Genomic DNA, 12,859 nt, shown 5'->3' on the forward strand with positions numbered 1-12,859 from the left:
TAAATATGGTATGTTGATAATGTCCCATCCACAAGATCACAAAATATTGCATTAGCTTTAGAAAACAAAAATAATTGCCATCTGTTGAAATTGGAATTTGTACATCGAGGGTGTAAAACACACTTTATTTCAGGGCCTATTTTCATCTGAGTGGGTCAGACCAGTAAAGTAGTTCCATAATCCTTTAAATTCAAACTTACCAAACAATTATGATGGAAAATGACAACAGCCTCAACATAACGACAATTTTAATGAAACCTCCTGCAAAATACAATGAAATGTCAGAAAAACATCTATAGCTGTTGTATTATGCATGTTTTTACAAACTCTCCCTGACCGCATGCCTGTGAGGCTATAGAGTGAGGTCAATAGCTTTCATGACAGCATCGCTGATATCTCAACTCAGGTCTCAGTGTTGTGTCTGCTACTTGAGAAATTTGTTTTTGAAAAATCTACATTTTCTTTAAAAATGTTAGCATTTGCTTGGTGGTTTAGCCGATTTGGAGCCTCTTGTGGGCCGGTTTTGGCCCACAGGCCTTATGTTTGACACACCTGATCTACAAGGATGAATAAACTGTTATATACATAATTTAAAAATGGAAAAAAGCTATAACTGTTAAAACATGTAAGATTGACAAGCTAAAACTGAACCGCAGTGCAACAATGATACTACATAGCTACGCTGTCACGTGCAGCTCATTGACAATGTTTATGATTGATATGCACGCGCAGCCGTTTAACCTCCTGTAGATGCGTTAAAAGCGTCAAATAAACGTGATTTTTTAAAGCTTTTTAAGTTAAATCTGTCAGGTTATTGTCAGTTTGTGTCGGAGTCGGTCATGTCGGTGCCTCTGCGGAGTTTGAAGCTGTTCTGCAGCAGCACGGAGGAAGTGACCGGCGGAGAGACCCCGCAGACCAGCCGGAGCTCCGGGGAGACACCGCAGGCCGCTCGGGCCTCCGGGGCCGGGCTGTCCCCTGAGAGGTGCGGGATGAACGAAAGCACCTCCTACGGTCCCGCTTCTGCCTCCTCCGGCTCATCCCATCACTGTCTGACCGAGGCCACGACCACCACCACCAGCCGGGGGACTTCACTGCCCAGAGCGGCCTCAGGTGACCCCCAGCACGGTTAGCTTCAAGCTAACAGCTTCATCCATTTCCTCCAGAGACTCTAAATAATGACAAAATGTTGAAACCGCTTTAGTTGGACTCTTTCTGAATTGACAATGTGTCACGAGTCCCCCTAATGAGACCCTGTACAGACATTTAGTCCTCAGATCATGAATCATCTGTCATATTTATGCAGAAGACACTCAATTCTATATATTCAGTTGGATTGGATATTCTTTATATTGCGCTAAATACAACACAGTCATTTCAAGCACCTTTATAGTGGAAAACCCTACAATCCACACGTGGAAAGGAAAAATTGTGTCAGTGGATGACCCCAGCCTCTTACAGTCTTACACCTCAACCCAGAGGAGAAAAGGTTAGAGGTCAGCTCTCATCTTCACTCAGGACAACAAAGCAAACCAGAAATCTAAATGTAATAACACAAAGTATATTAAGTGAAAATGTTAAAAATCCATTTATGTTCTACTGTGCTGAGGATTTGGGGGAAATATGTATAAAACTAATATAGATTCAATAATCAAACTACAGAAAAGAGCTATGAGACAAATAAATAATGCTGGTTGCATTGAGTCTACGAATCCATTATTCATACAGTCCCAGACTTTAACATTTCCAGACATTGTGTATTTAAAAAACAAATGTGAAACATTATATAGTTTCAGAATAAAACCCATCCTGTTTGTTGTATTCAGGAGTTTTTTTTAGTTGAGACAAGGCAAATATAATTTAAGAAGACTGTTTATGTTTGAGGTACATAAAGTGAGAACTGTGTTTCTGTTCTTCCAGTTAAACTCAGTGATGAACGTGAATGTGGTGGGTCGCTTTCAAACTTTCAGAAATGCTGCAAAATACAGAATAATTCAGGGTTACAGTTCAATTTGAGGATGAGAGAAAAGGAAAAATAAAATGTGTTTGACACTCCTGGCATAGAGTATTATTAAATCTGTAAACATTATGACATTTATTGTATTCACAAAAACAAGTTGTATTGTTTGTATACATATGTAAGAATAAGTTAAAGAATAAAAGTGGATAAAGGGATTAATGTTAATTCAGATTGTGGGTATATGGGTGTATCAGACTACAAATGTGATTAATTGTAATCTTTCCGTGATTTTTGTTGACACGCTGCAGATCCGTTTCCCAGCAGCCTCAGGGTTGGGAGAACGTCCTCTTTGCTTGCGTCGACTTCAGACAGCTCCACCGTCACCAGCCGCATCGGGACGCCCAAACTCAGGAGGACCCCCGGGTCTGCCGGAGCTGCAGGTATTCACTCTGCACAGAAACACATACCGTGTCGCCACACTGCAGGTCTTTCTCATCCAGCTTCCACTCGTCCTTCAGCAACGAGCTGCTCCTCTGCTTCCACCACCTCCGCTGCCTCTGTGATCGTGGCCGTGGTGGAGGGCCGCGGGTTGGCCCGGGGCGAGATCGGCATGGCGAGCGTCAACTTGAAATGTCCAGAGCTGGTTCTCTCTCAGTTTGCAGACACGGGGGCGTACGCCAAGGTAACAGCAATCACTCAGAAGAGACGGAGGAATTCTGGGGATTTATATCGCTGTCATTTTCCTCCACCATTCCAAAGGTCATACGCAAGATTCATATCCTGGTGCCGGTGGAAATACTGATGCCAGACACCGCCAGTGAGAAGGGCAAAGGGACGAAGCTGTTCAAGCTCATCACGGAGAACTTCCCGGTATGAGAAGCATGAAAAGAGTTTGAATCCTTTATGACAAATCCACACATTTAAACCAGGAAGTGCTTCATTCGTGGTCATTTCTTCTGCTCATTAACACTGTGGCCGGTGCTGCTCCGTCTGTCCTGACAGGTTCTGCTTTAGTTCACGGCTTAAGGGGAAGCGTATCTGACTACGATTTCAAAGAATGAGGCAAAACTTTTGTTGTGTTTTTTGTTGTCTGTTTGCACGACAACGGTGCGTGGAGCCACTGAAAATGCAGCTATCTCGCCTCGTTTCCGATGCGCTGAATGTGATGGACTGGGACGGGTTTACCACACTGCAAAAGTTGTGGATGGTACCGAAAGAACGGTACACGAGGGTTACGTTTTTTTTTTTGTCACTATAGAAATGTTCCGATAAGGAGGACTAAAATGCAGTCGTCTGCTTATTGGTCAGTAATTTACGTCAAACCCGCACTATTTGAATATCTCATCGGCCGTATGAATCCTCTGTTGTTGTTTACATACTCCGCTTTGGTCCCTTTGGTACGGAAAAAACACGTCAATAAGTTTGACATCTAAACACTTACTTACTTTACTCAACGACAGATAGTAAAGCTTATTTTCATGTGAAAATATTTGGCAGCTTTTGAGTGGCTTCATCCCAAACATCACAAAGTAAAAGCTATTCTACACCCGACTCTGTACGTAACAGTTACACAGAGGATCGGTCGCACTAATCAGAAACTTCTCAGTTGTGACAAAGAGCCTCTAAACTCTCTGCAGGCACAGGGAGAACATGCAACAACCACACGGAAAGACACCATAATAAAGCAAGTGTACTTCTATGTCGCCCCCGTGAACTCTTGTGTGTAATATCTGCATTTTATGACGCCATTTGCCAGACTGTAGCTTTCACCGCCATCCAAAGGAAGTACTTCAACGAGAAGAAGGGACTGGAGTACATTCAGCAGCTGTGCGCTCCAGAGTTCGGCACCGTCCTCATGGAAGTACAAGCTAAGTATGCGACAGGGGACGTAAGGAACAGAAAGATGTACTGCAGCACGATGCTTTTGTTTTCATTTCTCGGTTTTCATGATTTGTTTAGGTATTATTGCCTGGCAGCTGCAGCCGCTTTGCTGAAATACTTAGAGTTTCTCCAGAACTCCGTTTACGCTCCCAAGTCCCTGAAAGTCGTCTTCAGAGGCAGCGAGCAAACGGCCATGATCGACTCGGCTTCTGCTGCTAACTTGGAGCTGGTGGTCAACAACAGAGACCGCAGGTACGAGGCGAAGGCACAACGCCAAGGTCAACTCTTCAGGTGTGATCGAAGATGCGTTCAGCCTCCCCCTGTGTGCGCTCTAGGAGTGAGCACACTCTTCTCGGTGTGCTCAACCACACTAAAACCCCGGGCGGGGCCCGGAGGCTACGCTCCAACATCCTGGAGCCTCTGGTGGACGTGGACACCATCAACATACGACTGGACACCATCCAGGAGCTGCTGCAGGACGAGGAGCTCTTCTTTGGCTTGAAGAACGGTCCGGAAGCAGCTCTAAATATTTATCGCGTCTGTCGTTCCCGCCGAGCGTGGAAGCTTGGAGTCGTGTCTCACTGTTCCTGTTGCCTGTTCAGCCATAGGTCACTTCCTCGACATCGACCAGCTGCTGTCCGTTCTGGTCCAAATCCCAAAGCAGGAAACGGTGCGTTGCAGCGGCTTCAGTTCTCAGCACTGTACGAGTGAGCCAGTTCATCTGGGTGGGAGTACAGCACTGTATTCAAGTAGTAGTTTATGGTACTTATACTTTATTTCACTCACATTATACCATCGGGAAAAAAAATTTCATTCGGGTCAAAACTAAGATATAAAGATACAGGTGCATACAAAAAAGAAATAAATAAATATACTTATTTGAATTATAGTTGTATAAAAACCCTTTGAAGATTAACCAATCACAAACACTGAAAATACTGGAATTAAACAGTATTTTCATTCAGTTTTAGTCTCCTACAATCTTTCATCTTCCTCAGAAAAGTATGAATACCATAAAAATACTTATACCATAAAAATACTTGACCATATGTATCTTTTTACTTCCACCCCTGGTTTATATCAACTACACCCACATTTTATTGATAATCAAGCCTTTTGATTTGCATTTCATGATTCTAATCTTCACTGAGAAAATTCGTTCTTTATATCAAGTTAAATAGGAAAACCTTCCACTACAACAACCTAGAAGCAGATTTGTACGCACTCCCAACGATAAGAACTAAGAACTAATTGCAAAATCAATGTGGCTTCATTTTGGAACTAATATTTTGACTTGTCACCGTGGTTACACTGCACATTTCTTCAGTTCCTCTTTTCATGTGTAGTGTGTTTCAAAACGTTTTATTTTGTGTCTTTCTGTTCCTGATTGGTGTTTTTCTCTGCAGGTTCAAGTTGCTGAAGCAAAGATTGCACACGTCATCCAGCTGAAACACACTCTGGACCTGGTCCCACAGTTAAGGGTCCGTGTCACGCTGAGAAATCACTGCATTATCACTGAGTAACATTTTTAGGATGTTTTTTGTTGAGTCTTTGTTATTTCTTTTACTCATTATTAATTCCAGTTTATAGCAAGACAACTACTTTCTCACTTTTAAAAAATTTGGAGTCTGATCACAATTTGACTTGTGAATTCAATGCATATCTGGAGCCCAGAGTTCTGCAACCTTTATGACCAGAATGAAGAAAAGACATCTTTAAGAAATTGCTATACAAAGCAAAAATTTAGGTTGCCTTCATAAAGTGTCATGGGTACAATTTAGATATATTTTACTACGTTTTAGGCTCTTGCTGCCATTTTTAGAGATTTTTCCTCTTTGTTTGTGGATTTTCCCACCTTAGCTATTTTATATATCTTGGCTGTTTTAGCCGCTTTAGCTGTTTAACTATTTTAGCCGCCGTGCGTTTCCTCACGGTGAGAGCAGTTTTAGCTATACAAGCTTTTTTTTTTAAAAGAATTTACTTATTTTTTCCTCTTTCTTTTTTGTTTGTCCTTTCTTTTCTTTCTTCCTTTTTCTTTTTCTTTTTTATTCTTTTTTTCCCTTTTCTTCCTTTGTCCTTTCCGTCATTTCTCTTCTTCTTTTTCTTTTCTTCTTCTTTTTCCCCTTTAATTTCTCCATTTTAATTTTTTCGTTTTTCTTTGCCTGAAAAAGAAAAAATAATTCAATTTTAATCATTTTACTTCATTTCTACTTTATTTTTTCAAATGGTTATTATTTGAATAGTTTCGCCTATTATGTCCTCTTTCTTTTGTCAATCCCAGCTATTCCGACTGTTTTAGCTGTTTTACTGTATTTAGCCGTTTCTAGCCTCGATTAAAACATTTCTTAAAACTAGTGTGGTATTGAAATCAAATAATAATGTAAGCAAAATGTTTATTTACCAATAATTTTCTGAAATGTCGGGGAGCCACTACAGGAGGGCTTCAGAGAAGCAGGTTGATGTAGCCAATAAGTGTATTCTTTCCAGCTTCATCATTTGATTGTACATACAGCAGTACTTTTACCAGTACAAATCAAACATGAGTACAAACTGCGACTCGTTCCCCCTGTGAATGTACATAACAATGTGGCTTTGTTGGACCAGACGGCAGTGAAGAAGTGCAACACGGCTCTGCTCAAAGCGTACAGCAGCACACTGGAGGATAACAGGTACTGCGCTCTACACGCCGTTCGCGCACTGCTTCATACTGTGTGTGTCAGCTCACTGCATTTGCCTCCGCCTCAGGTTCGATATGATCCTGGAGCAGATCAAGACGGTCATCAATCCTGACATCACCTACCTGAAAGGGAGCCTGAACATGCGCTCCCAGAAGTGTTACGCCGTGCGCCCCAACATCAACGAGTTCCTCGACATTGCCAGGAGAGCGTACACTGAGATAGTGGATGACATTGCAGGTGTTTATGCCAGATGTGAAGCTTCTGTAATGTATTCATACCCTCAGGGACGCTGCATGTCACTGTGCTGCGCAGGGCTGGTGAACCAGATGGGGGAGAAATACGGCTTCCCGACGCGCACCAGCTTCAGCGCCGCTCGAGGTTTCTTCATTCAGATGAAGCTGGAAGAGGTGGTCCTGCCCGAGGGGAAACTCCCCGCAGAGTTCATCAAGGTAGCGCCCAGAAAATAAACTGTATGTGAAACGAAGCCGTCAGCAGTGAAGCAAAGTCAACCTCTGCCACCGCAGGTGACCAAGCACAAGAACAACTACAGCTTCACCACTGCAGACCTGATGAAGATGAACGGCCGCTGTGAAGAGGCCCTCAGGGAGATCTTCCACATGTCCTATGTGTGAGCAAACACAATCACATACTCACAAACACACACTGCCAGGCACGGGAAGAGTTTCAGATCATTTTCATTATTTGTGTCGTAGTAACTCCTCACACACACACAGAGAGAGAAAAGTGATCAAGCAAAAATCTAAATTCTGGTAGAATGTTTTTATTATTTTTTTTATTTTGCTTAAAACAACTTAAATAACAAATACACATTTCACTGTTACATTATCCGTCCATCTGCTTTGATTCAGACGATATCGCATACAAACACAAATTGAGTTAGTTACTAATAATACTAAGTCAGGAGCAAACAAAAAAAAGAACAAGAAAATATAAAGTAATATTGTTTTAAGTGTGTGGTGTGTGTGTGTGGGGGGGGATTTTTGTCTTCTCATCTCCTGATTGCATTTTAAAAATTCCTCGCTTTGAGTGGTTTTAATGACTTTATTCTCTTCTTTATGCTTCATGAGGAAGGATTGTAATTGTAGGCATCTAAAGAAATCTGTTTTGTGGAGATTAATTTTCTCTGTTTCATAAAGCATATTTGATGATTTTATTGTGATGACTGTTTTTCATCAATATGCTCCGGAACAATTTTAACTCCATGATATAATTTTCCACAGACAAGTGAGCGTACTGCGTGTCCTGTACAATCAACACTCACCTCCACTAGAGGGCACTGCCAGCCATTCTTTGTATTCACTTCCTTTCATCTGCATCGTCTGACCTGTGTCTATTCAGGGTGATATGTCAACTCCTCTCCACTGTCCATGAGCACATCCACTGCCTGTACAAGCTCTCGGATGCCGTGTCCATGCTGGACATGCTGCTGTCACTGGCCAACTCTTGCACCATCTCAGACTATGGTAAGCGTCCCTGTAGATCTGATCTAGTGTCAGTCAGACTCTGAAATGAAGTTTGAGGAGGTGTGATGGGATGTGAGGCGGGGGGTTGACCCGACCCCTGCCAGAAACAACCTGCCGGCCTCACTTCTTCTTCTCCTCCTCCTCCTCCTGTGTGTCGGTGGACTCGTGGGCAGCAGCAGCAGCCCAGCAGCCACGTGGGCGGTGAGCGTTCAGCTGTCTGAAAGTGTCTCTCTGCAGACACGTGCTGACTGCCTGCCCCCTTCCATGCCAGCCAGCTCGCACTCAGATTACCCTCCTTACATAAGTGTGCACTGGTGTGCTGCATTTACCGAGACAAATCTCCCCCAGCAGACGAGCTCACGGCCTGGAACCACACACACACCTCACAAAACACTTCCAGGACTCTTTAACACACCTTTCAACTGAACTGCACCAAACACAAAGTACGCATAATCTCTGAGTTACTAATCACTTTTTCTCTCTTTTTCCTTCTGCGTATCATTTTTTATTAGATACCGACCACGAAAGATGGAAACAATTACGCCAAATTTTGTGGTTTCAACTTTGAGAACAAAATGTTCATTTCCTATGTGGTATAAATACCACCTATCTACCCACCTACCTACCTACCTACCTACCTACCTACCTACCTACCTACCTACCCACCTACCCGCCTACCCACCCACCTACCCGCCTACCCACCTACCCACCCACCTACCCGCCTACCCGCCTACCCACCTACCCACCTACCCGCCTACCTACCTACCCGCCTACCTACCTACCTACCTACCCACCTACCCACCCACCCACCCACCCACCTACCTACCTACCTACCTACCTACCTACCTACCCACCTACCCACCTACCTACCTACCTACCTACCTACCTACCTACCTACCTACCTACCTACCTACCTATCTACCTACCCACCTACCTACCTACCTACCTACCTGTTCACGTGGTTATGATGTTATGGCTGTTTTATGTAGAGTGCACACAGTACTGATCACATAGTTACATGGAACAGTTTATTTATACTTAATTTCTATTGAAATATTTTTCAGAAAGAGCCCAATGACGGTGAAGCACGTGAACATCAAAGCAGACACTTACATTCAGATCAGCAGGGGGTCTACAGTCACATCAGGTTGCAACTAATAAGATAAATTAATACATAAATGAGCATTCATTCATTTAAATTACTGCCATATTTGTCAATATTGTTTCTAAATTATGTTGACGCTCCAGTGTCTGAAAATGTTGCATTTTGTTTATTTGTTTTTCTTGTCAACATTGCCGCCATATTGGAAACTGGCTCGTGCTTATTATGGAAACCAGCCGTTTAATTCAGAAAGCTAAAACATTTTGATTGACAAAACACTCAGTTCACACGATCACATTTTAATAAATAGCATACTGAGGGCTTTCATTTTGTGTATGGTGTTTATTTAAATATTACATACTGCAATATGAATTAGTCTAATTAGCCTAGAATACTATTGCTCAATGTTATTTGGATGAATAAATAAAAGCTGCTTCGTGTTTACCCTTTCATTTTATTCAGTTGTTATATTTACTTTTAATTTAAGTGATTAAATATAAAAATGTATTTCTACTACTTTCCATATTATTCGTGTGCTGTTAGTAATTTGTGTTTTTTTTTTTCCTTGTTTGGTCTCAGTCCGTCCAGAGTTCACGGACACGTTGGCCATCAAACAGGGCCGTCACCCCATCCTGGAGCGCATCGCAGGGCAGCAGCCCGTATCCAACAACAGCTACATTTCAGAGGGAAGCAACTTCGTCATCATCACAGGGCCCAACATGAGCGGCAAGTCCACCTACCTCAAACAGGTGGCGCTGTGTCAGATCATGGCTCAGATAGGTCGGCGGCAGACCGTCTCACACCGTGAATTAGAAACACTGCTCGACATGCTGATCATTGGCGTGATGCTTTTGTGGCAGGCTCCTACGTCCCCGCGGAGTACGCCTCGTTTCGAGTCGCTGACCAGATCTTCACCAGAATCGGCGTGGACGACGACTTTGAAACCAACTCCTCCACCTTCATGTTGGAAATGAAGGAGGTTTGTCGTCTTTCACCCAGGAACTGAGCTGGTCAGTCATGTGTGATTGGCTGCGTTTCTTTTCCGAAGGTTTCTTACATCATCCGCAATGCCAGCGACCGGTCCTTGATCATCATTGACGAGCTGGGGCGAGGCACCAGTGCCGAGGAGGGCATTGGTATCTGCCACTCAGTCTGCGAGTTCCTCCTCAGCCTGAAGGTAAACGGTGCGCCGCTATGCTCCTGCACCGCCGCTCCTCTCTCTGAGCTCAAAACCAGCTCATTCAGATTCCTGCGCACCAAACTGATCACTGAACCTCGCCGGTCGAGCGTGAAGCGTTTCAATACAGGCCTTTTCATTCTCAAGGCGTGTCGCGGTTCTCTGCCCTCCGCAGGCCTTCACTCTGTTCGCCACGCACTATCTGGAACTGTGCCAGCTGGAGGCCCTCTACCCCAACGTGGAGAACCAGCACATGGAGGTCCAGCACACCCGGAGCAGTGACACCGGGGCGGAGAACGTGGTGTACACATACCTGCTGAACCGAGGATGCTCTGAAGAGAGGCACTATGGTACAGATCTGATGAAATACCTGAAACCTGCCCTGCTGGATTTCGTCATGACTGTTGTTCCTCCTTTAGGTCTGAGAGCAGCAGAGATGACGGCGCTTCCATCCAGCATGATCCAAGAGGCAAAGGCAATCGCAGCTAAAGTTAGCCAGCAGCTTTTGGTATGCTCCCCTTAGATTCAAGTTTGACTTTTTGTTACGCTCCGTATCCTTTAGAGTGACGTTTATCAGCTGATTTTACAGCAAACCTTAAATTCCAAGAGACCAACACACGAGCCAACACTGTGCCGGGCCTGTTGAGTAAACAACCTTGGTTTCTGTCAGAACAATCCCCAATAAAGAGGCTATATATGGTGTGATTTATTCTTCAGGCCAAACATCACAGTGATCCAGAGTTCCAGAGGCAGAGAGCCGTGACCCGCTTGGCCAATCGGCTTCTTCAGACAGCCAGATACTCCCGACTGGATCCTGACAGTCTGCGTATGTATCTGAAGGGCCTGAAGAAGCAGTACGAGGCTGAGCTGCAAGCTGCGGGGCCACATGTGGCCGTTCATTCTGAGGAATGAACGATTCAGTGAACTTTGACACATGAAAGACTTGATCACATGTTTACGTTTCTCAAAACCAGTTGGAGCAACATGTTTTACATTCAAAAACAAGAGCACTGCACTTTGTGTTGTTCTGAGATGTTCTTGTAATTTCTATCATAATAAAAAAGAGCACTTGTTCATTCTCAGGCATGGCTGGATGTTGAATATCAAATTGCAATAAAAAGTGCAGGACAAGTTGTGAAAATATGAAATAAACAACTCCACATATACAGATTCAAAAAAATACAATTACTAAATATAAAGTACAGTCGTTACCAGTCATAATGTTTAGTTACAACTTCTTTTCTGAATAAGTTTTACTTTAAAAATACTTCTGTTGTGAACTCAGAATTTACTCTTGGTTGTTGTTTACAGGTTTATTATAATTATTTTACCAATCTGACCCCATTCAGATTATACTGGGTTTCATACTCACCGGCCAGTTTATTAGGTGACCCTATTCAACTACTGCATGACACAAATAACTAATCATCTAATCCCACGACAGCGACTCAAAGTATTTCTGAATGCAGATGCAGTGAAGGGTGTTATAGTGAGTATTTCAAAAACTGCTGATCTCCTGGGATCCTCACACATTTTTAATAGTTTGAAACAGAAACGATCCCCTGAGCAGCAGTGTTCTGGGACAAAACAAGGAAAAAAGATCAAATCATGTCGCTCTGGTTTCTTGGGTTCTCTGGACTCCAATGACCTCCACAATTACAGATCCCAGTCCAACAGAGCTCTTTTGGGACATAGTGGAATGCTAGATTCACATCATGGATGTTCAATCCAGAACTCTGCAAAGACAGTGTGGTGCCCTCACGTCTGTTTTTATCACATCTCAAGCCTTCTGAGTTTAGAAATGTCATAATTATTTCTATATGCAAATGTATTTGGAAAAGAAAAATCATTTTTACACACTCAGATAATTCCATTTTGGTTCAAGATTCATGTCTTGGATAAGGGTTATGTGAGTCCTAACAAATGGCAATCTCTCCGTCACCTCTTCTACTTTCTGTAGAACCACTAGCACTGTGATGTGAGGCTGGTATGACGAGAATCCAAAGACATGGTTTTGAGCATAAAATATCCCTTTATGCAGACGATATGATCTTATAAATATCTAAACCTATTAATCAGTCTACCAAAAACACTCAGTTTACTGGATGATCTTGGCAAAATATCAGGTTATAGAGTTAATCTATGGGAGAGTGAGATCATACCAGTGATCTGCATTTGTAATCATTCTCTCTTTAAGTAATGATACGTTTAATCATCTATCAAGATGGATCACACATCAAAGATGTCTTCAATTCTATGTATGTTTTTGTCAAACTTGCAAGTATTTATAAAGGCGCTACAAATAATGTAAAAGAAAAAAACAACAACTTGACAGTATTGTAGAAGTAAATGTACTTTTCAATACCTTATTCTTGCTGAAGTAATCTGAAGGCTTTTTTGGTTGAGATTCATTTCATTTAATTTCATTTCATTTTTCATTTATACATTTCTTGCCTTTAACAGTTCTTCTATGCTGATTGGTCAGTCCGTCCGTTTCTTCAATTCTGATTGGTTCACACGTGTGTCAATCATTGCGTAAAGTTGCAAGTCGTCATTGTCCCATGAGTATGAAATGAAACT

At 42.7% G+C, this 12,859-nt stretch overlaps 1 protein-coding gene across 1 annotated transcript; it reads left to right on the forward strand.

Moving 5' to 3' along the window:
• Nucleotides 1-839: 839 nt before the first annotated feature.
• msh4 (mutS homolog 4) lies at nucleotides 840-11,253 on the forward strand (the record flags this gene model as incomplete). The annotated part of the gene is made up of 20 exons (XM_080479873.1): nucleotides 840-1,125; nucleotides 2,266-2,397; nucleotides 2,476-2,639; nucleotides 2,717-2,827; nucleotides 3,714-3,829; nucleotides 3,917-4,090; nucleotides 4,174-4,346; nucleotides 4,441-4,508; nucleotides 5,245-5,319; nucleotides 6,443-6,507; nucleotides 6,584-6,753; nucleotides 6,829-6,965; nucleotides 7,041-7,144; nucleotides 7,876-8,000; nucleotides 9,682-9,906; nucleotides 9,963-10,081; nucleotides 10,151-10,279; nucleotides 10,455-10,629; nucleotides 10,699-10,787; nucleotides 10,997-11,253. The coding sequence occupies 20 exons, from the start codon at nucleotides 840-842 to the stop codon at nucleotides 11,189-11,191; spliced, it is 2,832 nt and encodes a 943-aa protein (XP_080335999.1). The 3' UTR covers nucleotides 11,192-11,253.
• Nucleotides 11,254-12,859: the final 1,606 nt, after the last annotated feature.

This window comes from Lipophrys pholis, assembly GCF_963383615.2.
Source record: "Lipophrys pholis genome assembly, chromosome: 14".
Classification (NCBI taxonomy): Eukaryota; Metazoa; Chordata; class Actinopteri; order Blenniiformes; family Blenniidae; genus Lipophrys; species Lipophrys pholis.